Here is a 27,842-nt window from a genome sequence, read left to right on the forward strand (position 1 = left end):
AGAAGCTAGTCATAAAAGACCACATATGGTATGACTTCATTTATATGAAATATCCAGAATAGGCAGATCAATAGAGAGAAGGTAGATGAGTGGGAGTAGATGAGTCGAGAAGATTTTGGCTGGGAGTAGGGAGGAATGGGGAGTGGGTGCTAATGAGAACAAGTTTCTTCGAGGTTGTTAAAAATGCTCTAAAAGTCTATTGTGGTGATGGTCGTATAATTCTGTGAATACACTAAAAGCCACTGAATTATATATTTGAAATAGGTGGATTGTATGTGAATCAAATCTCAATAAAGCTGTTATATAAAAAATTAAATTATCTTCTAACTTATCTCCTGAAAAATGCCCATTAGGCCTCCCTCTGATTTGTGTTGTGGCACCTATGTGTAGCAGCTGGGCCACTTAGCATGACTAAGAGTAGTAATACCAGAGCTAGGTAGTTCAAGCCTCCTGTCTGTTTGAAAGACCATCAGAAAACTCAAAGAGTGGGACAGGATGAACTTTGTGAAGCAGGACATGAGCTATGTCCCCAGTTTGGCTCTTCTAATACGGTTTCTTTTTAGTCATTTGATCTCTGTCTCATCTCTAATTATTATAAAGAATTAAAACAAATCATCACTGTAGAAAAGCAAGAAAATGCAGATAGAGAAAAAGAAGAAAATGAAACTGGAGTATTTCCACAACCCAGGTTTAGAGTTGGCCCCCACCTCCTGTGCCATGGACTGACCAGCAGTGGCCCAGCATCCCTTGCATATGGTGGCTGTGTCTTCATGTGAAAGAAACTAAACTTGGTGGTTTTTCCTGCCAGTTCAGAAGAGATTCTTGGCATGTAATATATATCATTGCACAAGTCAAGCCTCCTAAAACCACAGGCCTGTTTCAGCTGCTACTTCAGCCAAAATTCTTCAGCTTCATATTGTCTTGAAAACCTATGATTGTCTCTGACAAACAGGCTACTTGCCAGTTAGAAATTCTTATCAATTTGACAAGCTCCTTATCAACCAGACTGATCACAGGAACTGTCATCTGATCAATGAAGGAGTAACTGATCAATGAAGCCAGCAATGCTTTTTTCTTGGCATCATGAAAGCAGACATTTAGAAGAGATGCTGGTGGTAGTCATCTCATCCTACTCAATTTTTCAAAGGCACAAACCAACCCTGGAGCAACTAAGAGGACTGTTTAAACACAGAGCTTAACAATGGCAGAATTTTATATCTCATGCTTAACAGATTTTGGTTGAACTTTACCCTAGGTCAGAGGTCAGCAAACTACTGCCTGTGGGCCAAATTTGCCCACCACCTGTATCTGTAAATAAGGTTTCATTGGAACACAGCTGTGGCCCTATGTTTGTATATTGTGTGTGGCTGCTTTTGCACTAGGATGACAGAGGTGAATAGTTGTAGCAGAGACTGGCTGGTCTGCAAAGCCTAAAATCTGTCCTATGTGGCCCTTTACAGAAAAAGTTTTCTAACCCCTGCTGTAGGTTAATGAGAAAAAAAAAATGGAATAATGTTCCCTGCTACTTTTAACCTGATTTTCTTTGTTACCTAAATAGGCAGCTAGAATGCTGCCTGTATTTTGATAAGGATTTGGATCTCACAAAACACCTTAGGCCTTGCACAAGTTGTTCAGATTCTTTGCCCCAGTTCTAATCCAGAGACAAAGGCATAGAATTCTCCTCCCACAGGAATGTATTTATATTTTCAAGGTGTTAATTAGTTCCAGTTTTGGTTTTGTCATTTTCCCCATGCCTGATGCTTGTATTGGATGATTTCTGATAAACCCTGACTATCCCAGTAAACCCTAGGCATTTTTGAATTTAAACCTCAGTGTTTTGACTTTTAACCCCAGGGGGCCTTATCTTGTTGGGATTTGTACATTCGCTGAGGCAAAAATGGGACTGTCGCTGCAGGGAGCTGGTAGGCAGGGCCTTCAAAGCACCTTCTGGCCACCGTGCCCTGCAGCCACTATGTTGTGCCCTGTTGATCTTTGAATTTCTCTAAACATTGGAATTTAATCAAAGTCCACAAATATTTATAAGTATCCACTATGTACCAGACACTGTTCTAAGTGCTTAGGATAGGATATAGCAGTAAACAAAATAAAAATCTCCCAAGGGAAGATTATATTCTAGTGGTGGAGGCAGACAGGTAAGCAGTGAACATAAGGTGCACATTCTACAGCATGTGAGCAGGTGCTAAGAGACCTCGCAAAGCAAAGATGGAGTTGTATGTGAGGGGGTTGGGCTGACAGGTTGCAGGATCCAGTTGGGTGGACCACAAACCTCATTAAGAAGAGATTTGAGCAAAGACTTCAAGGAGGTGGAGGAGGCAGCCAAAGAGGTGATCTGGGATAAGACCTTTCCAGACAGTGGGACCACCTGGAGCAGAGGCCCCTCAGTGTGGCTGGAGTGGAGTGAGGAAGAAGTCCCAGGAGAGGCGAGCAGTAAAGTAATGGAGTTGGGGGCCCTGGGGAGGGAAAACGCCCAAGCTATCTGCTGGTGGAGTTTAGAAGTCTAAGGAATTGTTAGGTAAGACAGTTTTATAGATTGTTGTGGTTATATAGTTACCTATCTAGGGTGTGAAGAGGTCACTGCTTTGAAGTGATCGTTGACCATGTGTGTTAGGGAGGTCTAGCGCTCTCCCTGGCTGTGCTGTCAAGGGCAAGTAGGGAAGCCCTCTAGTCTATGCAGTCAGGGCTTAGTTGGTCTGTTCATTCAAAAAGCCACTGAAAACAAGACTAATAGAAAAGGGCACATACATACTTTAAACATTTTGATTTAAAGCATAAATGTACCTTCATTTCCTTTTTCTTTTTTTTTTTTTTTCGTTTTTGAGACAGTCTTGCTCTGTTGCCCAGGTTGGAGTGCAGTGGCACAATCTCGGTTTACTGGAATCTGTGCCTCCCGGGCTCAAGCAATCCTCCCACCTAAGCCTCCCGAGTAGCTGGGATTACAGGCATGCACCACCACACCTGGCTAATTTTTGTATTTTTAGTAGAGATGGGATTTCACCATGTTGGACAGACAGGTGTCAACCTCCTGGCCTCAAGTGATCCATCTGCCTCGGCCTCCCGAAGTGCTGGGATTACAGGCGTGAGCCACCGCACTTGGCCTGCTTTTTTTTTTTTTTTTTTGGAATAGAGCTAAAGGCCTTTTGTTTTGAGTAGGGATCTGCTGATTGGAGCTCACCTTTCTTACATAAATCGTATCCATAATCTTCCTCGTGTTCCCCAAATATCCCTGAAGATATGAATGACTCCAGCCCTTATTTTATTAAAAAAAACAAAAACAAAAACAAAAACAGACAACCAGGAAAATCAGATCCCAAGGCCCCCCACCTAGACTTCCTGAATCAGAATTTCCAGGGGCAGATGCCTGTTTATGTAGCTAGCAAATGACCCAGGTGATTCTTATCAAGAAACCTTGGCAAACACTGGATTACAACTTCTGTTTTTTGATATTTGTCTGTTTTGGTTCTTTTTTTCTTTTAAAGGAGAGCAAGAACTTAGGAAAAGAAGCACGTGAAGCTGTCTTCCCTCGTCTTTTACACCTACACCTAATTTAACAGAATTATATTTAGTGACTCAGTATGTCTTTCCCAAGCATTCAGCTAGTTTTCCTAGAAATAACTCTCTTTTAACAGCTCTATTTTTGCAGTTTATTACATAATTTTAAATTCAGCGAGATGATTACATTAACCAATAAAAGTGGCATGAGCAGATGTGGAACTGACACTGTAGTCTTGGTTGTCCTGCAACTGGTGGGGGCAGGCAAAGTGCACAGATGTGCTAGAAAAGAGGCTTTCAAACAATGTTCATGTATGCCTTTCACATTTTAAAAGTTGACATCTAAGGTTTTTTAAATCAAAAATATTACAGTTGGAGATGTCATTCCAAGTGAATTGGAAACACTGACATTTTATTTATTTATTTATTTATTTATTTATTTTTATTTTTGAGACAGAGTCTGGCTCTGTTGCCCAGGCTGGACTGCAGTGGCATGATCTCAACTCACTGCAACCTCTGCCTCCCTGGTGTGAGCAATTCTCCTGCCTCAGCCTCCTGAGTAGCTAGGACTACAGGCGTGCGCCACCACACCCGGCTAATTTTTTGTATTTTTTTAGTAGAGACGGGTTTTCACCACGTTGCCCAGGCTAGTCTAAAACTACTGACATCAGGCAATCTGCCTAGCTCGACCTCCCAAAAGTGCTGGGATTACAGGCGTGAGCCACCGTGCGTGGCCAAAACACTGACATTTTAAAATAAAAGCTACCATATCATGGTTTTAAATGTATGCAGTCCAATCTGAATGTTATAATTATCTGGTACACACCACCATCCATTTACAAAATAAATAATACAGCCCTTCCTTAACAATTGGAAATTTCACATTTTTTCTTTTCTCTTTGAACTTGTATTTCCATTCTATCACTACTACAGAATTTATACTAACATAATATGTGTTTATGCATGAAAATCTTTTACTGGCCAGGTGCAGTGGCTCATGCCTGTAATCCCAGCCCTTTGGGAGGCTGAGGCGGGAGGATCACTTGAGGCCAGGAGTTTGGGACCAGCCTGGCCAACATGGCAAAACCCCATCTCTACTAAAAATACAAAAATTAGCCAGGCGTGGTGGTCCACAACTGTAATCCCAGCTACTCAGGAAACTGAGGTGGGAGAATCCCTAAAGCCTGGGAGGCAGAAGTTGCAGTGAGCCGAGATTGTGCCACTGCACTCCAGCGTAGATGACAGAGTAAGACTCTGTCTTAAAAAAAAAAAAAAAGAAAAAATCTTTTACTGACTATCCTATTATACTTCTACAGCAAAATATCATATGAATTATTTAATTTTTTCAAATTCCTTAAAATGTTAAAAAATGTTTTACTAAAAACCTTCTAGATAGAATTATCACTATAGTAATCTGCAGTGCATAATTTTAAAAACAAAAACTATATATAAGTTTAGATTAATAATTCTAAACAAGTAAAATTTTATTGGAAATTCTTTTTTTACTCTTGATGCCCAGGCTGGAGTGCAGGGGTGCAGTCTCAGCTCACTGCAACCTCCACCTCCTGGATTCAAGCGATTCTTCTGCCTCAGCCTCCTGAGTAGCTGGGATCACAGGTGCCTGCCACGACACCCAGCTAATTTTTGTATTTTTAGTAGAGACAGGGTTTCACCATGTTGGCCAGGCTGGTCTCAAACTCCTGACCTCAAGTAGTGATTTGCCCACCTCAGCCTCCCCAAGTGCTGGGGTTATAGGCATGAGCCACCACTCCTGGCCTGGAAATACATCCTTAATAGATGAATGGGACATAAACTTTGAATTGGTCCATGTATCTACGGCTGAGTGTTACATATTGTTGGAAGGAGACAGTTCCTCCTGTTCTAGCCCAATCCTCCTGTACTCACCATAAACCAACCAGTATTCTGTCCAGATCAGGTTTATTGATTTAATGCCATGAGGGAGACCAGACCCCAGCAGAACTGAGAAGTGTGTTTCCCAACAAGGGAAAGGTAGAGTTATTAAAGCAATTGGTGGGAGGGTGGAGTTTAAGTGAAATTTAAATGAAGTAGTTTTTGATAGACTCAAGCAACTAGCAGGGCTGTACAGTGTAAAGGGGTTAACATCATGTCTGGCTGGAGAAGTAGGCCAGGGTCCCCCTTCCCCAGAAACTGTAATACAAAGTTTAGATCAATGTGGAATGTTGTGTCCAGAAATCCCTTATCTGGAGCTCTGCACCCGGGTTGGAAATCCAGGCTGCTTCTCAGTATCAGAGTGACTTAGATCCTCAAGGCTAGAGGAATATTTCATTCTTTACTGCTATAATTTCAAATAGCAAAGTTTCCAATGGTTTATAATATTAAGGAACAAAATCCAAAAGCAGTAGTCACTCAAAGAATGGAATTAAGACACTTCGCAGCTTACCCTTGGGGAAAATAGATTGTTTCCTGTGAACTTTGCAGCTGGCTTTACCTGTGTCTTTTATTCCGATCCAAAGAATCACTGGGCAGATTTTGACCAGCCAAGCTACATTTTACTTTTTCAATGTCAGTTGTAATCCTCAGTGTTTGTTTGTTATAGATGTAAGTACTGAAAGACCTGGGCCACCTAAACTCTGGGCACAAGGGAATTATTTTTTTTAAGAGACGGGGGCTCCCTCTGTCACCCAGGCTGCAGTCTGTACAGTGGTGTAATCATAGCTTCAAATTCCTGGCTCAGATAATCCGCCTATAGTCCCAGCCACTGGGGAGGCCGAGGCAGGAGAATGGTGTGAACCCGGGAGGCGGAGCTTGCAGTGAGCCGAGATCGCGCCACTGCACTCCAGCCTGGGCGACAGAGCGAGACTCCGTCTCAAAAAAAAAAGGATGTATATAAAATACATATATAACACATATATGTATATTTTATACTTACAATTTCAATGAGTTTGGCAGTATAGTCCCAAAATACACTTTACTTGCACAGGTTCTCAGGATTTGAAAAGAACAAACAAAATACACTTTGTAATCGTGTCTCTTACGCCTTGAAATAAAATTCTTCTTTAGGGCACATAAATTCTAGACATTTGCTTCTCAAAATTCCCATAGTCACAGAGGCCAGCCCTTAGTGAAGTGTTGTAACTAGAGTTGTTAGAAACTAGATGAAAGAAGTGGGCATACAAATTAATACCATATTGATGAGAATTTGGGTTTTACTTTGGGTATTACTTAAGAAATAAGTGCTTGCTGAAGTAGGGCATTCATTTTGCTAACCCGTAGTTCATAACTGCTGTATTTGCTGCTTCTCTTTCAGGTTTCATTTCCAGGGACCCTGTGGAACGACTCTTCCTGAAGCCCTTGCCCGTCATGAAAATGAAACTGTTTCTTAAGTGTCCTGGGGAAGAAAGAAATTAGAGTATATCTAAGAACTAGGCCACATGCAGAGGAGAAATGGTCTTACGGGTGGTGAGCTGAATATTGAACAATCTAAAAATAGCCTCTGATTCCCTAGCTAGAATCCAACCTGTTGATAAGCGATGGGGGCTTAGAAGTAGCAAAGAGCACCCACATTCAAAAGTCACAGAACTGTAAAGTTAATGCATATTACTTGGTCTGAACTGAAACGTAAGAATATCTTTGATGTGTATGGTTGGTTATTGGGTGGGAAAAATTTTGTAAATTAGATTGTCTTAAAAAAATATAGTTATCCTGATCATATTTTTGTTATTTGAGCAAGGTAGAAGTCGAGGGGTAAAAACCCTACTATTTAATTCTGATTTTTGCACAAGTTTTAGTGGAAAATAAAATCACACTCTATAGTAGGTAATTTATTATATAAAGATGTTACCCCAGGATATGGCTTTATGGGGGACTTTTTTTTTTTGAGACAGAGTTTCACTCTTGTTGCCCAGGCTGGAGTGCAATGGGGCGATCTCAGCTCACTGCAACCTCCACCTCCCGGGTTCAAGAGACTCTCCTGCCTCAGCCTGCTGAGTAGCTGGGATTACAGGCGTGCACCACCACGCCCGGCTAATTTTGTATTTTTAGTAGAGATGGGGTTCCTCCATGTTGGTCAGGCTGGTCTTGAACTCCCAACCTCAGGTGGTCCGCCCGCCTCGGCCTCCCAAAATGCTGGGATTACAGGCATGAACCACCGTGCCAGGCTTACTGGGGGCTTTTTAACCTTATTTGGCTACATTACCTCAGTGAACAAGAGGCAGCTCACAACAGGAACTCATGCAAAGAAGGAAGAGAATAGTACCAACAAGGTAGAACATCACGATGAGAAGAAAGAACGATGCAAATATGTGAACCCCCAGGATAAACACAGCTGCCTAAAATTTAGCTCTGGCTTCCTTAGAAGGGGGAAGAGTCAACAGTGGACTGTTTCTCATCGTCACAAATGCAGAAGCATATGGTTCCTATGGGACCTGCCAACCGTTCCCAGACACTGAACTCTGTTGGGAGTTTTTTCCATGGGACTTTAAAAAATGATGCCCTTATGTTGGGCCAGACCTCTGTTAACTTCAGTAGGGATGGCACCAGGTTCAAGGGGCCAAAGAAGAGACCTGGAGCCAGTGAAGGAAACATAGGGTATATTTGGGGAACTTTACAGGGTGGTCCAGTGGCAGCGGGCTGGACAGAACTGCAACCACTTATAAAAAAGCATGCAGTTTATATAGCACTTTCACTCAGCACCCTCCCCGCAGCAATGTCCAATGGCAACCCTCATTTCTTAAGTTATTGCTGTCAGATGCATCTGCCATACAGGGTCATTCTCAGGGAATGCTTAAGTTATTTCCGTCAGGTACATTTTCCATACACTTTACTACCTTGGAGTAAAGTAGCAAGAATACAGCTTTTTCCCTAACCTTTACCAGCTAACTCAGTGCTTAGGGGCCTTGGAATGCCTGCTACCCAACAAGTGTCAGAGGCCTGACTGGGAGGCATGGCCATTATCAACAGTGTATGAAGGTCATACATGACAGGGTCCCTTGGATCCATGGGCTCCCTGAAGTGATTACATACTTGGACCACATCACCTCAGCCCCTTGCAAAATTGCATTTAATGTTACACCCTTGGCTTTTGTAGAAACAGGCAACAAGACACTGTCATATAAAACTTTGTACTGCATTACAAGGCATAACCTTTAATAAATCCCAATGGTACTTTTTGTGGGGAAGAGGGATGCTCATAGCCTATGGGGTGGCTGGAGAACTAGTCAGGGACCCTGAGGGCTCGATTTACACTTTACATGGGTGGGCCAAGGAGTTTACACTGAGGGCACTGGTAATACCTGTAATAGTCTTATAGTACTTATAAAGCAGTTTTGCACATAAAATACCGTCATGCAGTTATAAGAAGTTTGTACCTGGGCTGCTCCAAGTTAACTGTATTCATTTTCCTAGTGTTAGCACAGTATCTCAGGGAGTCTGATTATATTTCTGATTTATAATCTCTATCTTAGACTAAGGCCTACAGATTTCAAACTGTTCTTTGCAATTCCTCTCATAATGAACCTCTGGTTCGGCAGCTTTTTTTGTTGTTGTTGTTCTTAAGTTTTACCATTTTTGTTCCTATTTGGTTTTGTTGTTTTTAAATTGGGAACTGCTTCTAAAACAGAAGACATGAAAGGAGAATTAAAAACACAATATATGTGTGAGATAGAATTATTCAACTTAGCATTTATTAAACATCTGCCATATGATAGACATTAGAAATAAAATGACTAGCAAGACCTGGTCCTTCCCCTCAGGAGTTCACAGAACGGCTGGAGCAACTGTCATACAAACTGTTACGCAGTGCAGAAACTACATAGACATTTGTGCGGGTTCAGACCACAGCAGATAGAGATGGGCAGAGTGGGATGGGGTAGGGGGTAAGGTGCTTGAAGTTTGCCTGGGTGGGAATTTTTGAAGTATGAAAAGGACTTCTGCCTGGGGGATTGCAGCAGTAGAGGGAAGAGCACGGTCGGTACAATTGCATTGCAGGTGTGAAACGGCTTGATTTGTTCAAAGAATGATGGATCATTTAGTACTGTATAATGGATGGGAGGAGAGAAACACGGCGATCACAAAGGGCCATGTTTGCCAAGAAATAAAATATACTTGGAAAAAAAGAGTACGTATGTGTATATACGACAAAACTCGGGTGCATTCTGTAGGGACCGGCGAAGCCATTCCTTCAGGAGATTTGCTCAGCATTGCCACGGGCCAGCTGCTGTTCCAGGCCGTGGGTTAGGAACCAGGAAGGGCATCGCTCCCACAGGGCCCACATCCTAACGGGCCTCGCCGCGGCTACGGGGCTGGGCAGGCCGAGGGCGCCGGGCTGTACAAATTTCTTTAGAGCCGAGGTCTGTGGCCAGCGTCTTCGTCCGTCACAGGAGGGCTGACTGGCCACGGCGGCCATCTGCTAGAGCGCATTTCTTCCCATGAAACGCCATCTCCTCCGAAGTGCGGAGCGAACGCAGCCAAATCTACAAACACTGATAAGCTGGATCCACCTGACGGAACCCAGGGCCAAAAAACTGCGGCGAGCAGCGCCTCGGACCCGCTATTACCGGTTTTCTAAGCACTGGACAGAGTGAGCCGTGCCAGCCCTGTCTCGCCATCCCAGCCGAGGAGGGCAGCGCAATGGCTCTTCCCTGCCTTGAAACCAGCCCCACTGCCAGCCGCTCTCGCCCGCAGAGCATTTTCCGTGGCGTCCAACCGACCCTACGGCGGCCTTGGCGAGCCATGTGGAAGAAACACACCCACTGCCCATAGGCCACGCCCTTCCTGGCTTCGCGCATGCGCCCCGCCCGTCCTGAGGACCTCCCAACCTGCAGGGGGCGATGAAAGTCCGCTTGCGCTTCGCTTGCAGTTGCTTCCGAGTCAGAGGTCAGACGGTCTAGCGCTGCGTGGGACATGGTGCAGCTGCGACCGCGCGCGTCTCGCGCCCCGGCGTCGGCGGAGGCGATGGTGGACGAGGGCCAGCCGGCCTCGGAGGAGGAGGAGGCGGAGCACGGGCTGTTGCTCGGTCAGCCCAGCAGCGGCGCGGCCGCCGAGCCGCTGGAGGAAGACGAGGAAGGGGACGATGAGTTTGACGACGAGGCCCCGGAGGAGCTGACTTTCGCCAGCGCCCAGGCGGAAGCGAGAGAAGAGGAGCGGCGAGTGCGGGAGACCGTGCGCAGGTTTGGAGCCCGCGGCCGGGCGGGGAGAACCGCCCCTTCTCGTCCCGCTTGTCCTTCCCTTTGCTAACTTGTCACCCTTCCTCCCAGGGATAAAACGCTCCTGAAGGAGAAGAGGAAGCGACGCGAGGAGCTGTTCATCGAACAGAAGGTTAGAGGATAGGGATTAAACAACCCGGCCTGCGGATAATTCCCGTGGTGGATGTAATTTGGGTTGGTAGGATATTGAGTGGGGAAAAAGTCACCAAGATTTCCTCTGACAGTGGTAGAAAGATGCTTGGGCCGGGCGCGGCAGTACTTTAGGGGGACTAGGTGGGCGGAGCCCGGGATGTCGAGGCTGCCTTGAGCCTAGATCACACCACTGCGCTCCAGCCTGGGCGACAGAGCGAGAGACCCTGTCTCAAAAAAAAAAAAAAAAAAAAAAAGCTCGTCTCCTTTAGTGTCCACCAACTGAAAATAAGAGGTTGCTGTGAGAATTAGGTGGTTTGTAAACTGTAAGGGCTGTACAAGACTTGGTGTATGGTTGCTTTGCTGTCTGATACACACACGACACAGAGAACTGGCGTTACTTAACGGCTTTCAGTTTGTAACAGTGACATGAGGGTTGGAATACCGTGGGCACCTTTTCCAGTTTTCATCAAGTCTTTCAGAGAATATGGAGTTTTGTGGACCCAATCTTCCCATAACTTGGAGTGGAGGCAGTTTCCAACCTAATTCATTTCTTTGCCTAGATGTAGGGCATTCTTAAAAGTGGTAACTTCAGAAGCAACTCCGGACATACTGTGTACATGACTTTATTAATTTTAAACGTTTTCATTCCAAAAGAAAAGAAAACTCCTTCCAGACACTATTTTAGAGAAGTTAACCACAGCTTCACAGACTAAGTAAGTAATGGATCTTCTTATATTACTTGCTTATATACACCCATCTTTGAATTATATACTGGTACATTTATTTGACTCCATATAGCTGAAGGAATTGTAGAACCCAAATTTAAAAGCTACCTTGGTATATGAATTTGGTGCGAAAGAAGGAGGTAACTTTACGTTTCACTTATTTTGCCATTTTTTGAATTCCTGATCCCATTGTGTTCATTCAGTACATTTTGTTGATTGCCTGTCATTGTACTAGGGCAGAGTAGGTGGTGGTGAATACAAAGTGTTTTGAATCATTTAGTGGGGTAGCAGGCACTTATCCACAGGCTCTGAAAACTCAATTTGTCCCATACTTGCCTTACCTACCACCAACCTGCCCTTCCTCCCTGTTCCCCACTTCATTTAGCATCTTTGGTGTTTTATGGTTTAAAGCGAAAAGGTATAGTCGTCCTTGGGAATCGGTCAAACCCTACTAAATTAAGCCTTCTAAATATTTGTATTTTTTGTTTCTATCCTCTTTCTCTCTCCTTAAGGCTTTAAATTCAGAAATTTAGCCCCTTTTTGCTTAGGCCAGTGGCTCTCAAATTTTCAGTAAAAAAACTTTACCAAGAGTTACTCAGATCCTGAATACATTAAACATAAGAGCAAATCTATTTGGTGGCAAATTCCCTTTCATCTTTTAAAACCAAGCTCAAGTGTCATCTTTACCTTTTCATTTGGCCCGCCCGCCTCCCATCACTTCCGCTTTTGTGTGGCCTTTCTCCTGTGCAAATGCTTCTGTATTGTATTCTGTCCATTTACATTTCTCTCTCCATTGTTCACTGTCTCCTGTGCCTACACTATTAAATTAATCCTTTGTGATTTCTCCAAATGAAATGAGGCAGGCCTACTACCATTCACTTCATATTTCAAATACTATATAACTTGTTATTAAGTGTTTCACTTGAACTCCATTGCCCATAGCATTTTGCTGCTTTGGAAGCCTGCTAATAGGCTTTCAGATTTACATTGTGAAGATCTTCCAATGATTGAGAGTTGGTGGCGGTGTACTGGGGAGTGACTGTTGCTTTCCAAGCTGAGAGCTCCTGAGTAGAAATTGAGGGTGTTGGTAATAATGAAAGGGGGTGCCTTGCTTGTAAAGCCAGATGAAATAATATAACATGTTTTGAGTAACCTTTGCTATCTGCCATTCCAGTCAGTGGTTTTGTTTTCTTCCCTTAGTGTCAAGAAATCGCCAGGAAAGGTCAAAGAAGGTATGACTATTCTAATTTAAATAACTTCTCATGTAAGTGTCAAGTGCACTTGCAGATGTTTCCAGTCAAATATGAATGGCCCTTAGAAAGCCAGTACGGGCCTGGCCAAGGTTAGCTGGGGCCTATTCCCTGTATTTCATACAAATAAAAACTGCATCCACATGGGTGTGTAGTGGATGCTTAAAGTGAACTCCAGTAACTGATTTCCTGATTTATTTTTACATGAATGCTAATTAGCAAATGTAACTCAATTTTTTAGTTAATTTGCAAAAGAAAAATGAAGACTGTGAAAAAGGAAATGACTCCAAGAAAGTTAAAGTACAAAAAGTACAGTCTGTCAGGTAATGAATCTTTTGTTTCATTTGGGATATAAAGGAGACCTCTGAGAGAGTTAAAGTATTGGCTAACATGGGAAATATTTTAATTAGTAGTAATTTCAGATTGGATTCTCTGTGGAAAAATCAGTTTTGGGCTGGTCACGGTGGCTCACACTTGTAATCCCAGCACTTTGGGAGGCTGAAGCAGGTGGATTGCTTGAGTCCAGGATTTCAAGACCAGCCTGGGCAACATGGTAAAGCCCAGTCTCTACACAAAATTAAAAAAGTAAGCTAGGCGTGCTGGTGTGCTCTACTAAAATATGAGTGTTAGTCTGTTTCTTGTAGTCCTGTAATTTAGTTTTATTCTATCTGTGCATATACAAAATTAGTTTCATTTATCACGGTGAGACAAATTATAAAAATATTTTAAAGCAAGCATGTAGGCCGGGTGCAGTGGCCCATGCCTGTAATCCCAGCACTTTGGGAGGCTGAGGCAGGCAAGTTGCTTGAACCTGGGAGGCAGAGGTTGCAATGAGCTGAGATCGCGCAGCCTGAGTGACAGAGTGAGACTCTGTCTCGGGCCGGGGGGCGGGGGAAGCAAGCATGTATTAATTTTTTTTTAACCTTTTATATTGATGAACAGCCAGAATAAAAGCTACTTGGCTGTCAGGCTAAAAGACCAAGATCTGAGAGATTCAAGGCAACAAGCAGCACAAGCCTTCATACATAATTCATTATATGGGCCAGGAACCAACAGGACTACTGGTAATTTTTTTATGGACTATTTTCCTCACTTTTTACTGCAAATAAAACTATGAAATGATAAATACCTTTCTTTTCTAGTAAATAAGTTCCTGTCTCTTGCCAACAAGAGGTTACCAGTGAAAAAGGCTGCTGTCCAGTTTTTGAATAATGCTTGGGGTAAGATCCAGGTTTATTCTCCTGTCTCTTAATAGCTTTATATATTGAATCATGTTCTTTTGAAGGAGATAGTTCATAATTATATGCCCCTTATAATGGCTTATATAACTTGTGAAAAACAGGTCAATGTAGTATGTATATACATCTAGTGTATAATAAGCCCACCCAGTTTTAGTAATTACGTTCATGTAGAGAATTATAAAAATTTTGAATTATGTTTCTCTAATACTCTTACTGCACAACTTTCTATTCTAGGAATCCAGAAAAAACAAAATGCCAAGAGGTTTAAAAGACGGTGGATGGTCAGAAAGATGAAAACTAAGAAGTAAATCAATGCTAAATGAAGAATCTGTACTTTGTATGTATAGAATTTATCTAATAAATTATTGGTAGATCATTTTAAAGGATCATTATAAAAATCATAAACCTATTTGAGGAATTACTCAACCACATTTCATTCTTCTGGAGTAGAATTGTGCCTTGCAATCCTAGAGGAAAAAGTGGTTTAAGAAGGAATTTTCTTTTTAATGTGTTTAACTGAATTCAAGCCATACTCATACCAGCAATAGCACCTCGTCTACTCTCCCCGACTGGGGGGTGGGAGGGGTGGCAAAAATGGCACGGACAAAAAGGAGAAATGGACATTCCAGAAAAGTCTCCAACTGCAGCCCTTAGACAATTTGCTGTTAAAGATTCAGTGGACAAAATATAGCTAACTAACAGCGTTTAAATTTTTACTTTTAACCAGTCTGGGGATTTGCTTGCCTGGTGAGTCTCATATGCCATATTATGAATATGAAAAAAATGAATTTAATTTCCTGTTGCCTTTCTGTGTCACCCATAATATCAGGTTTAACCCTAATCCAGGGATGCCAGTAAACTGAAGGCAGTTTTAGGTTGTAGAACTCAGATTAGTTTTAGGTTGTAGAACTCAGATTAATTGTAGAAACCATTAATTTTAATTGCTCTAATTTTCATATTAATCATAAAAAGTATGCAAGTACCTAATATATAAACTCAATTGACACTGTATCTGTAGAAGTAAATTTTTAATGGCTGGTTAATTATATCACTACATTTTATTGCAATATAGTACTCATTTAAGCACTTAAAAATGGAAGGTGTACAAAGATTAAATTAAGACACGGTAAATTGACTAAATATTTGGTTTTTATATAAATAAAGGTCATAACCACACCGTTGACATGTAATACTGTTATAATACAACAGTTAAACTTGTGAGTCTACAACAGAAGTCATCTGTAGTTAAACAGGAAACAAAGTTGAAAAAGACCATGTTAAAACAAAACTACTGGGACTAACAGGTCGGGATTGTAAGTAGCAACAAACATATTCACTCAGCTCCTGAGTATTTCAAGTTTTACAGTACACATTAAAAATGATTTCTTCCATCAACACTATAAATTCAAACTGTCGGATGTTTATGCATTTTGCAAGTTACACTGATTGAATGCTTATATGGGAGTGGGGGTCGGAACATCTCCCAATTTGAAGTTTACATCACCCACATGCTAACACAAACACAACTTGTTCCATTTCCTTCCCCTCTCTCCCCCCTCCCCCACAAAGAAGGCAGGATTTTTGGTTTCTTTTAGGTAATTGTTTTAAAGGATTTGTGATGATCAATTTGAACGTCTGAAATTCAGTAATATTTAACTCTTAGACAACTAAGAGGTTAAAGATGGAAAATAATTTCTCCTAACACTAAGTTAGAAAATCATTTGCATCATGCTGTAAACTAGGAAGCAATGTAAAGCGACAAAAACCTGTCCCCAGTACATAATTTAAAAAATCTAAATTTCAAATCAGCAGAGCTGGTCTACTTCCATGTTGACTATATGCCACAATATAAGTGTGAGCTCTTGAAATGCATAGCTAATGTAGGTAGTCTTCCACTGTGGCAAATGCGCAGGATCCAATTCCTGATCGAGCCATCAGTCCTAGACATTGTGTGGCCTGTCCCATTGCTAGGGCAAGTGGAGGTTGCTTTGGCAGATTGTGGGTTTCTGAAGAAAAATAATTTAAAAATGAAAACAGCAATTAGCAAGACATTTTAAAAAAAACATTTCAATCAGGAGAATACTGCATGACTTTAAAAACTACCACTCCCATACCACTCTGAAATATCAGCAAATGAAGGTTCCTAAGCAAAAGATGCCTTGGACATACTATTCTGACAAGGTAGTATGGGTATTGTGTATTCAGCGATAAGTTAAACTCTTGCAGAATCAGATTTTTAAAGTATCAGATACTAAAAAACTGATTTCCATATTAACTATGATGGGAAAGGTACAACTTTTTATTTGATATTTGGAGTGGAGAGTAAGGAATTATTTCCCTTCTGGTTGATCAAAGTCAGTTGATACTAAAACTAAAAAGGCACCAGGTTTTCATTACGAGTTTCCACTGATGGGTTCTTCCACCTCTGTGGATGGGACCAAACTGAGGCTGCCTAGCCATCTCCAAGGCATATAAAGGTAATGTTATTTGGGCTGGTGGGGAGTAGGTGTTGGTGGTGACAGTGAGAGAACATACAGCAGAGCCACCCTGCAGTTTTGGAGGTGCTAATTTACAATGGACAGTTCAGACATTTTTTAAAAATGCCAATAAATTTTCAGGGTCCTGCATATCATAAGTTTCTTTGTCAGACATTTGTAGTACAAATGCAATAATTACCAAAATTTGTTCCTTGCCACAGATGAAAAACAATGAACTAATGGTAAAAGTGGCCAGACTCAGAAGCTGGTAGTTTCTCTTTATGAGAAGGCAATGTCCAACTAATCAATAAAATTACTAATCAGTTCTTTATAGGCACAGTTGACAACAAAGGGCAAAAACAGTCACACATGGCTAGGAAGGCTCCATATGGTTTAACTCCACTCTTGGTTCAGAGGATGTAAATTGATGGTGGGAGAAAGAAGAGGAAATTTGCAAAAGGGAAAAAGCATAGTATCAAAAAGAAGCAAATTCAGGACTTAGAAAACAAAACAAAAACAGGATTAAGAATAAAAGTGTGCAAAAAAGGCATGTAGATTGGTGAGAAAGTATGGTGTCTTGAGGGTTCACAGGGAAGACCGTGCTCAAAGGCAAGCATCTACAGGGAATATTTTTTAAATTTTATTTTGGTCAAAGGAAGCATCTGGTGATACATCTTTAACTTTTTTGGATATATGAAATTTTCATAACACTATACAGATGGCCCTACATAAATAGCATGGTATTTATAAACATACACACCCATCTATGGCAATTTAATAATTGTGTCATTAATTTTATAGGAATCACATGCATTTATATTAATAAGATTAAGCACTATTTATAGCTGATTCTACATAATATAGAACAATATGTCAGAGTACATGTGTCTATAGATAATGGTGCTCAATTAAATTCCCTTGAAGAACTCAAGAAATTAAACCTAAAGAAAACGGGTCACTTTTTCTCAAATTCTTTCCAAGATTAGTATCATCTAATAATTAGGTCTTAATGATTACCTACAATACGGTAACTTCGAAAAGACAATTATAGTAAACCATAATTTTCTGTACAATTCCAGCATTATTACTAAGTTACTTTTATCAATGGAGCTAAATGAATTTTGTAGAACCAATGAAAATATAACACATTAACCAAAGAAAATTCACATTTATATACAAATCCTAAATTTCAGAGACTACAGCACTAAGGACACTACTCCTATTCCCAAACTTCAGTACTGATCCTTAACAAATTAATAAATTTTCTAAGGGCAAAGAAACAGACTGAGGCTCAAATATGAATGCTTTTCCTTGCTTCCTTTACATTCTTGCCGTAAGAGTCCTGGCCCTCATTTGCAAGTCTCCTTATCTAAACTACTCTTTCATCTACTTTTTGTGGCACTGCCCTCATCTTCCTAAAATAATTTGAAATATGTGACTAAAAGTTTCTGAACCTTGCAGGGCCAAACAGCACAGCACAGACTTCTAAACTAGACTGGAGTCCCAATTACCTGGGAATTAGACTCAAAGTCAAATAAAAACTCACCCTTTACGCAAATTACCTTTGATGAGAACTGCCCAAAACTCAAATTTGTTTTATGTAAACAATCGACCATACCACATTCATATAGAAATGCACAATATGTGCAGTTACACAATTCATACAAAAAGTATTTGGTCAGTATATAAATACTAGAATCATACACTCTACAGTGAGTTGCTCATAGGAATGGCAACCAAACAGGAACATCGAATTAGAGTTTCGCACTTCATGCTCACCCCTGGCTAAGCCTCACCTTTTAAATTGCTTTTCTCTTCCTCACCCACCCTTTTTATTGGGTGAGGGTACGTAGTTGAATCTGGCTGATATAAATGCAAATAGAATTTGACATCAAGGCTTGGTCCTGCAGGGTACTCACAAGTCACCTGGAAGGCCCTTGTGCTCGTATTCATAAGCATGGTGGGAGCTGTAATACCCGTGGCTTAGGCTGCCGCTACCCATTGCAAATAGCTCAAGCAAAATGGTGGGGAACAAGGTAACGGGAGCACCAGGTAGGAATCCTGCCCTCTACTGGATCAGTTTGAGCTTCTCTGATACTCAAGCTCTTCACTCCCTTATTTCCATTCTCATTCTCCACCAAAACCTCTATTTCTTGACTTTGATTTTCTTCAAATGTACCCTGTTCCCTTCTAGCCTAACTCTTGTGACAATTATTAATCTATGTTCTTGTTAACATTCTCCGATTCCTTCTACAACAGCCAAACTAGAGAATGCCATGCAATTGCTAGCCTAGAAATCAGTAGCAGAAAATGCCTTTCACTACAGAGGGCTGTAAGGAATGTCTCCGGTAGGGCAATAGTTTGAATTATACAAAAGAACCACCAAATCTCTCATTCAAATGAGAGTAGACATTCGTGGCTACCAGAAATGCTTACATACATGCACAAAAACACTTCTATTTCCCAAACATCCCAAGTTGTACCCTGTTTTACTGTTTTTATTCTATTTAAATCCATTTGAATCTGGAATTAAAGGAGGGCGGTTTCTATATTTTAGGTATTTTTATATTTAAAAAATGTAGAAAACATTCTCCTTATGATTTTACCAAAGTACAAATGCCAGTACAAACACCCTCTCTTAAATTTTCAGAGAATCTAGTTGAAATTGTGCCTTATTTGGCTTTACTTACCTAATATTGCACTGTTAAGAGCTGAGCACACAGGTTCTCTCTGAATCGGGTCAAGCTGATTTCCAACTGGGCTGTTCCAGGGATCTGAATATGCTAGTAAACTGAATGCATCCTGTTGAAAACACACCAATTTGGTTTTAATTCAAATAGTTCAACTCTTATGCTCACAAATGTTTCCAAGTTGGGAGGTAAAATATGGCTTCCAGGCACTAGACTAATGTAACCTTTAAACCCACTTACTCCTAGCACTGGGATGCTCTACATTTTTGAACAATTAAATTATGCAGCAAAGCCTAATTTATTTTCATTTTTCCTGTAGACAGCCATTCTCATTCATCTTCCTCCCATCCCTAAACACAAAACAGAAAAAAATAAAAAAATTCAAAGGTATGAACTAGTACAGGTGTAGGGAGAGTGGAAGGCAAAACATTCAGTTGTTTTACTTCACAATTTATTACTACTGATATGAATGTGACAGTCAAAGGAGAGGGCCTGCATTTCCTTTTTTCAACAGATTTAGGAACTGGACACATCTCACTGAATATCATCTTCTCAAATTCAGTTATGAAAAAACTGAACAGGCTGCCCTTCAGGACCTGTTTTATGCATTCAGTTATTTCCAGCTACTTTCAAGCCACTCCTCTTCAAAACTTAAAATAACTGACAGTCTTCTTTTCAAACAACTACTTTATATTTTTGTCTTCTTTCTATGAGAGGCACATACTAATGGTGGTTTCAGATACTGGCTTCAAATCCAAGCCCCACCACTAACTGGCTGTGTGGCCTTTGGCAAGTAACAATCTAAGTGCCAATTTCATTATCTGCATAATGGGGACGATAAGAGGCCCTATTTCCTAGATTTGTATGAGAACTAAACGAAATTAGCAGTATCAGTTTATTCTAATCTTTCAATAAATGATGTCTTATTATTATGCCAAAAGTCAATACCCTAATCCAGAGCAATATTATACAGAAATTCAGAACTCTTCCCAATTCGGAAGGCAGACATGGAGAGTTGCTGCAGAAACAGTCAATTTGTGAGTTCAGGAACATAACACTTTCAAAATGCTGACTACTGAAATTCCTAAAGAGCACCCTCTCCTAGGTTCAGCTGCTCAAAAAATCAGATTCCACACCCATTTTCCATCATTTCTCTAGTTATCTTACTAGTGTTATGAAAGCAGAGGTGGGAGAGAGGCTCATGATCAACTGTACTCTTGCCCTTTCTCATCCAAATGAGCCTCTAACATTGTGGATTTAGAGAAGAATAACCCATGAAGAAATGCTGTGAAGTCAGTCTGAGACCACAAGGCATGGAATGCACGTGCCTCCACGCAAACAAACATGACTCCTCCACTGTTTTATATTGCTGAATATTTCATTCTGGGTAGTTTTCTGCTCCAATTATAATAAAAGTTCTTTGAAGATAAAAATTATTTACCATACTATTTTGAATCCCCTGAAGCTACTCAGGTGCTTGGTACAGGAAGATAATTCATACACCTGTTGATAGCAAGACCTGCTGCTTCCAGCACTGAAGATGTTTTCTGCATCCCACAACGCTACTTGGTTCTACTTCCCAACCCATGGAAGGAACATATGATCCTTTATCTTGTAAAGCTAACCCAAATCAAACACATTACTTTGTTTTTGGCCGGGTGTGGTGGCTCACACCTGTTATCCCAGCACTTTGGGAAGCAGAGGCGGGCGGCTTATTTGAGGCCAGGAGTTCAAGACCAACCTGGCCAACATGGTGAAACCCCATCTCTACTAAAAATACAAAAATTAGTCAGGCATGGTGGTGCATGCCTCTAATCCCAGCTACTCGGGAGGCTGAGGTAGGAGAATAGCTTGAACCCAGGAAGCGGAGGTTGCAGTGAGCCAAGATCGTGCCACTGCACTCCAGCCTGGATGACAGAGACTCCACTCAAAAAAAAAAAAAAAAAATCACGTTATTTTTAAAGATTGAGCTTTGCTCAAGACTTATCCCACAACCATCTGATGAGGGTACCATACCCATAGTATAGAAATAAATTTAAAAAGAAGTATTGAACAATTTTTCCAAGGAATACTTGGTAAACAAAAACTTCAAGTACAAAATTATATTCACAGCCTAAACCTAACATGCCACCGAAAATGTGAAATGTCGCAGTCCCAAATCTTAAGACTACACTGTCTAGTACAGCAAACCACCATGGCACACGTTTACCTATGTAACAAACCTGCACATCCTGCACATGTAACTTTTAAGTTCCTGTACCCTGGCACTTAAAGAAAAAAAAGACTACACTGTAGTGTTTAAAAACTCAGAGAAAAAGTTCTTTAAAATGACAATATATTGTGCACTAATATTGTATGAAGAAGTGTGTTAAGCACTAATATGGATCATCTATTTAATCCTTACAATAATCATCTAAGGTTAATATCATGTCTGTCATCTACAGAAGCAAACTGAGGCAGTGAACAGTAAGATGCAGATTCTTTTAGTTACCAATCTAAATGTTAAGAAGAAAAAAAGTCTAAAATTTTTCTCTGGTATTTCAGTTTCAGTACAATTCAACATATGTTTACGGAATACAGCTGCCAGATATTGAGGATACACTGATGACCAGGACCTAGGCACTGCTTCAAGGAACTCACAAGTCTCCTGGGGAAGGCTTACATGTAAATAAATAACACACAGTACATCACTATTGACTTAATACATGCAAACTGAGGCTGAGAGAAAGGAGAAAAAAGCATGGTTGGAAACATGGATAAGCGGTTAGATGCTAAAATACCCCAAAAAACATACTAAAAAGCTTGAAGTTTTTCCAATAAGGAAATAAGGTTTAAAATGAAGGAAACCGATACGGATTAGACTTCATTTTAGAAGGATCACACAACAACACTATAAAACATGGCTTGAAATTAGAGTGAGGCTGTAAGCAACAAAACTAACAGAGCCTTAAAAAGAAAAAATGTTTTATACCATCAAACTCACAGTAGTAAACATCTAGGACTTTATTCTTTCTTCACAAAGGAAAATGAATGAAACTGGCAAAACAATACTAATGGTTTAAAGCCTGCTGTAAAAATTAACTGGTGATGATAACCAAAGAAATGCAAATAAGCAATTTTAAGATACTAACATATGTTAAACCCACTAAAGTAGCATTAATGTAGTAGTGCCATTGGTACGTTCTTTTATTACTGCTGGTAAAAGTTGGTAGAGGGTTTCTGAAAACCAGTATAGCAACATGTAGTGAGAGCCACAATAATGTTCATATTATTTGACTCAATTCTATTTCTAGAACTTTATCTCAGTGGAATAATGTGAAGAAACAAAGATGCATGTATAAAGATGTCACTAAAGCATCTGACATAAAAGCAAATGGAAAAATCCAACAACAAAGCAATGCTGAAATAAACCTATACAGCAACAATAAAATATCATGGAGCCTTTTGTGTTTTCTGAGACAGGGTCTCACTACGTCACCCAGGCTGGAGTGCAGTGGTGCAATCACAGCTCACTGCAGCCTCGCACTCCTAGGATCAAGCAATCCTCTTGCCTTAGCCTCCCAAAGTGTTGGGATTAGAGGTGTGAGCTGCCACACCCAGCCTTGTGTAGCCATTTAAAAATAATTGGAAATAATACATAGAAAACTGGGAGGAAATAAATTCTTACAACAAAATAATACAAACTAGTGCCACTACGGTTATTAGCTAGTTAAAATATATGCACATGGGAATTAAGGCACAAAACTGAAAATACCTGAAATATGTAGCATTATGGGTTATTTTAAAGCAAAAAACATTACCTCAGTGGAATAACTTCTGAGGGAAATATGACATCATTTAGGTAGGATTTTCAAATTGTACTCATATTTAGTTTAGAATCTGGAGCAGTTTCTAAATAGGGTGACTCTCAATGGTTCTATTGCTGCTTCAGTTACTAGACTAAAGGCTCCTTGCAGGCTGGGGCTGTTCATTCACACTGGACTTCCCAGAGTCCCTACAACAATGCCTCTCCACACTGCAAAAATTCAGTAAACAGCTGCTCAACAAACAATTTAAGAGTTCTTTTGGGAGCCACTGGAAGACGTAGCAGATAAGGAACAAAGACAACAGGAAAAGAGGAAAGAAGACTGAAAAAACTAAAAGGAAAAAGGTCAAGAGAAACAGTGTGCCACCTGACCTTCAACATTAATCAAATCTCTCTCTCTCGTGCGTGTGTGTCTGGATGTGCATGAACTTCTGAGTCACATGACTCAAAGTTTATGCAAACCTAAAAATGAGATTTTTTAAAAAATGCTACAATTACAAGTGAACTAAAGTGACGAATAAAAAGTGGTGGAATGATTTCTAAACCTGTTTTCTCTTCATGTTGCCCTCAAATCATCTGGCCTTGTTCTTTGGCTACTTATAAGGTGGGTCAGTTACTCACCTTATCCCTATCTAGATCAAGGTAAGTTTGGGAAATGAGATGGAAGCAGCTCAGAGTATTAAGAAAGTCTCTGAAAGTAGCTGGCATTTGCTTAGAAGTTAGAGGTGCAAAATCAAAGATACCTATACTCTTTAGATGAAGATGATACATCTTCACACCCTTCAGTTTATAACCAAGGAGTATCTTTGGGAATTGGCCATATAATGCCATCTTCTGAGCTTCATGTAAATAAGAATCAAACACAAAGTAAGCTAATGGAGTATAATCTTAAAGTTTCAAAGGTACTTCATCCTGCTCAATTAGCATGAAGTTTTAACAAGAAAGCCAAGTCAGATAGCCTAGTGTAAAAAAAAAAGTCTACGAATTCTTAAATTTAAAAAAAAAAAAATTCTTATTTCCAAATATGCCGTAAAACAACAGTACTCAAAGTATGGTTCAGGGATACCTGGGTCCAAGAACCTTTCAGGCAGTCTGTGAAGTCAAAATTATTTTTATAATAGTACTAAGATGTTCCTTGCCCTTTTCTCTTTCATTTCCTCATGACTATACAGTGGAATTTTCCAGGGGCACATGATGTGGTATCACAACAGACTAAAGGCAGTCTGGTCTTGTATGTGAATACAGCTCACCTATTAAACCAAGCAATAAAGAGACTTAACAAAAAAATATAAAGCAATGCCACTCTTCTCATTTTTCTTTTTTTTTAAGAGACAAGGTTTCGCTATGTTGCACAGGCTAAACCTGAACTCCTGGGCTCAAGTGATCATCCTGCCTCAGCCTCCTGAGTAGCTGGGATTAGAGCCATGCACCACTGTGCCAGCTCTTCTTTTTGTTTGGGGAAGATAATTATTTTTCATAAAAATAACTTGCTTCTTATTTAATGGATTTATTTTAAAATGAATAGTTTTAATTTTAATAAGGTAAATATCAATAGATGTAACACATTATATAAACAAAAACTCTTCGGGGATCCTTAATTTTTTTTTCTGAGACAGAGTTTCGCTCTTGTTGCCCAGGCTGCAGTGCAATGGGGCGATCTCGACTCACCGCAACCTCCACCTCCCCAGTTCAAGCGAGTCTCCTACCTCAGTCCCCCGAGTAGCTGGGATTACAGGCATGCGCCACCACACCCGGCTAATTTTTTGTATTTTTAGTAGAGACGGGGTTTCTCCATGTTGGTCAGCCTGGTCTCGAACTCCCGACCTTAGGTGATCCACCCGCCTTGGCCTTCCAAAGTGCTGGGATTACAGGCATGAGCCACTGTGCCTGGCCCCTTAATAATTTTTAAAGGATTCAAACATCAAGTATGTTGAAAACAACTGCCCTAAGACATCCTCAGTACCAACCAAAGTAGTACTCAGTTTCCAAATGGGTAATTTTAGACACCTAAAATAACTTAATAAAGAGCCTAAATGTTAAGTTTCTTAGCACTCCTAGTACCAGAAAAAGTTCTACCAAGTTGCATAGTAATGAAAATCCCCAATGTGGAAAAATCTATTTTACTTTTCAAATGAATTCTACTTCAATTTAATAAACACAGATTGACTAACTTGGTGCTACACAATGGAGGCAGTCAATTAAGATAAATATTTAAAAGGGGAAGAGTTAAGCTGGACACAGTGGCTCATGCCTATAATCCCAGCATTTTCAGAGGTCAAGGCAGGAGGATTGCTTGAGGCCCGGAGTCCAAGACCAGCCTTGGCAACACAGTGAGACCTCATCTCTACAAAGTTTAAAAATAAAAAATAAATAAATACAAAAGAGAGGAGTTTTGGCAGTCTGACTTCATGGAAATCTTAATCTCCTCAGGCAAATACGGATATTTTCCAGGTGTATGAATGTCTGATTTGACTTTTTTTTTTTTTTTTTTTTTGAGAGGGAGTCTGGCTCTGTCGTCCAGGCTGGAGTGCAGTGGTGCAATCTTGGCTCACTGCAATCTCCGCCTCTCGGGTTCATGCCATTCTCCTGCCTCAGCCTCCCAAGTAACTGGGACTACAGGCACCTGCCACCACGCCCGGCTAATTTTTTGTATTTTTAGTAGAGACGGGGTTTCACCACGTTAGCCAGGATGGTCTCGATCTCTTGACCTTGTGATCCACCCGCCTTGGCCTCCCAAAGTGCTGGGATTACAGGCATGAGCCACCACGCCCGGCCTGATTTGACTTTTTAAATTAAATTTGTTTCAATTGCATAATCCACCAATTATTTTTTATCTAGCATAAAAATAATTTAACTTTTTGGATAGCTCAAGGTAACCACTAGAAATAGCAGTTTTTATACTATCGAGTAGATGAAGTACGAAGTATGATAAATAAAGCTGTCTTCCCATCTCAGCTAGGGAAAAATACAAGATTGCATGCCTTTAACTTGAGGTATTATAGGTGGCTCTATAACCCATCCTAGGCCAGGCAAGCATGTTATGTCCTACACGTGTGCTATGTTTCAGATTTCAGATTTTTTCAAATTTTAAAATATTTACTGACTGAGCATCTCTAATCTAAAAATCCAAAATGTTCCCATGAGCATATCCTTGTGCATCATGTTGGCACTCTAAGTATCAGATTCCGCAGCATTTCAGATTTTCAGATTAGGGATACTCAACCTGTACCAACTCTCAGTCCAGGTCAGGAAGAGAAAGCAGAAGGAATCTTTTGCCCTTTCCTACCATCCCTAAACATCAGTCCCAAGGCCATTGCATTCATCTCCCCTTTAATTTTTCAATCTTCTTCCAAAATATTCAGAAGAAAATGTTTACAATGAACCAACTGTTAAAGAGCTGTACATCTCTACAACTGCAATGCTGACTTAAGTTAGGAGAAAGCCCCTCCACCTTCAACTGGTAGACAAAACTGTGGCTACTTTACTGAATTAGATCACATCCATCCTACCAGCTCATGGAAACAATCCAGAAGAGACTTTAAAATGTATTTTAACTGTTCTGGCCATGAAAAGTGACCCAATTCTTCACTAATCCTCATCAAAATGAGAACCATGTGTTACACATCCAAATTGCTATAACCCTGAACAATATTTACTAAAATAAAATCTCAGATTTATAGTTTTATCTGCACACCCACATTTTTCCTAGTAACTGCTGATTTTACAGCTGAGAAAATAAAACTAAGAAACTAAGTTAACGAGGACACACAATGTTGATAAGCACTAGTACTAGGATTTAATCCTTTTTTTTTTTTTTTTGCTTTAGTACAATGCTCTTTCCAGCAGATCAGAACTGAACTGCCTAACATCTTCAAACATTTCCACTCTCAAATGGGCAAGGAGCCAGGGGGAAGGTCAGGTCCAAGTTCCCAACAAGAATTTCTGGTACACTGCTCAATGTTTCGCAAAACTACATTTTAGTTCCTTTGACACATTTATAATTTTTCAAGAAAAAATATATTCACCTTCAACATTTTTTTATTTGCAGTGTTCTTGCCACAGTCTCTCCGTAGCTGTTCACTCATCGCTTGCAGCTCTCGTCCAAAGTGGATCATTCTTTCTATGGCGGCCTGACTTCCTCCACACAACTGGCGTCTCAACTGACTTGAATCAACTTCTGTAAGAAAAACAGACAAGTATTTTACTACCTTATGGAATGGAGTATAATGAAGACATGAACATACATTTCTTATAACATTTTGTACATTTAGTAACTATTCCCTAATATTTCATCTAAATATGCAGATTGTTAAAAATTCATTTTTAATTTAACATGAAACTGCAGCAAAAAGATATACTTTATTTAGCTCTCAGGAGTCTAGGATCCAGTATTCAGCATGCAGTTGAGAGGGGACAACCTTTCAGTGTTAGAGGGTACTTATGTCAGAAAAAAATTTTAGAAAAAGTGTAATTCCCAAACTACATTAAGCAACATTTACAAAAAAAAAAAAGAAAGAAAAAGAAAACCGTAATAATGCCACTCGGGCTACCTTAATTGACATAGTAGAGATGTAATAAAATGTTCAAGAAAGCTAAGAAAACCTAAATGACTACAATAAAAATACAGAAGACAGCATATTATACTAATTGAAAAGATTCAATGCACTACTTTTTGAAAACTACCACTTTGAGAAAATACTTTTTTTTTTTGGAGTCTCACTCAGTCACCCAAGCTGGAGTGCAGTGGTGTGATCTCAGCTCAATGCAACCTCCGCCTCCCGGGTTCAAGCAAGTCTCCTGCCTCGGCCTCCTAAGTAGCTGGGATTAC

The 27,842-nt window shown here is 40.3% G+C and overlaps 3 protein-coding genes across 6 annotated transcripts in view; 2 read left to right on the plus strand and 1 right to left on the minus strand.

Moving 5' to 3' along the window:
- SIRT5 (sirtuin 5) overlaps nucleotides 1-7,312 on the plus strand; it is a 28,254-nt gene extending 20,942 nt beyond the window's left edge. For 2 of the 3 annotated variants that reach the window (XM_025382875.1, XM_025382877.1), the window contains one exon: nucleotides 6,800-7,312. In XM_025382875.1, the coding sequence (XP_025238660.1) occupies nucleotides 6,800-6,875 (76 nt within the window). In that variant the 3' untranslated portion in view covers nucleotides 6,876-7,312. Of the gene's footprint in view, nucleotides 1-563; nucleotides 1,828-6,799 lie in introns of those variants that run through there. The other variant, XM_025382876.1, reaches the window with a different exon arrangement.
- Nucleotides 7,313-8,301: 989 nt separating this feature from the next.
- Nucleotides 8,302-27,512, plus strand: NOL7 (nucleolar protein 7). Of its 2 annotated transcripts, XM_025382404.1 has the most exons (9): nucleotides 8,302-10,658; nucleotides 10,746-10,806; nucleotides 11,481-11,539; nucleotides 12,752-12,783; nucleotides 13,043-13,124; nucleotides 13,744-13,865; nucleotides 13,944-14,021; nucleotides 14,277-14,379; nucleotides 27,063-27,512. In XM_025382404.1, the coding sequence occupies exons 1-8, from the start codon at nucleotides 10,393-10,395 to the stop codon at nucleotides 14,348-14,350; spliced, it is 774 nt and encodes a 257-aa protein (XP_025238189.1). In that variant the 5' UTR covers nucleotides 8,302-10,392; the 3' UTR covers nucleotides 14,351-14,379; nucleotides 27,063-27,512. The 2 variants fall into 2 exon arrangements, with proteins under 2 accessions (XP_025238189.1, XP_025238188.1); XM_025382403.1 differs by lacking the exon at nucleotides 27,063-27,512 and having other exon boundaries at nucleotides 14,277-14,732.
- Nucleotides 15,054-27,842, minus strand: part of RANBP9 (RAN binding protein 9) — a 95,309-nt gene continuing 82,520 nt past the window's right edge. The window contains exons 13-15 of the mRNA XM_025382402.1: nucleotides 27,040-27,191; nucleotides 19,210-19,321; nucleotides 15,054-16,048 (exon numbers count right to left, since the gene is read on the minus strand). Coding sequence (XP_025238187.1) covers nucleotides 15,918-16,048; nucleotides 19,210-19,321; nucleotides 27,040-27,191 — 395 coding nt within the window. The 3' untranslated portion in view covers nucleotides 15,054-15,917. The remainder of the gene's footprint in view (nucleotides 16,049-19,209; nucleotides 19,322-27,039; nucleotides 27,192-27,842) is intronic.

Source organism: Theropithecus gelada, chromosome 4, assembly GCF_003255815.1.
Source record: "Theropithecus gelada isolate Dixy chromosome 4, Tgel_1.0, whole genome shotgun sequence".
Taxonomy (NCBI): Eukaryota; Metazoa; Chordata; class Mammalia; order Primates; family Cercopithecidae; genus Theropithecus; species Theropithecus gelada.

What these genes read in the sequence shown, in the direction of transcription:
- NOL7 (XM_025382404.1), top strand. Translation starts at nt 10,393, where the DNA reads ATGGTGCAGCTGCGACCGCGCGCGTCTCGCGCCCCGGCGTCGGCGGAG. An exon ending in GCCAGGAAAGGTCAAAGAAG is followed by an intron (nt 12,784 to 13,042) that starts GTATGACTATTC and finishes TCAATTTTTTAG; the next exon opens with TTAATTTGCAAAAGAAAAAT. An exon ending in CAAAAAGTACAGTCTGTCAG is followed by an intron (nt 13,125 to 13,743) that starts GTAATGAATCTT and finishes ATTGATGAACAG; the next exon opens with CCAGAATAAAAGCTACTTGG.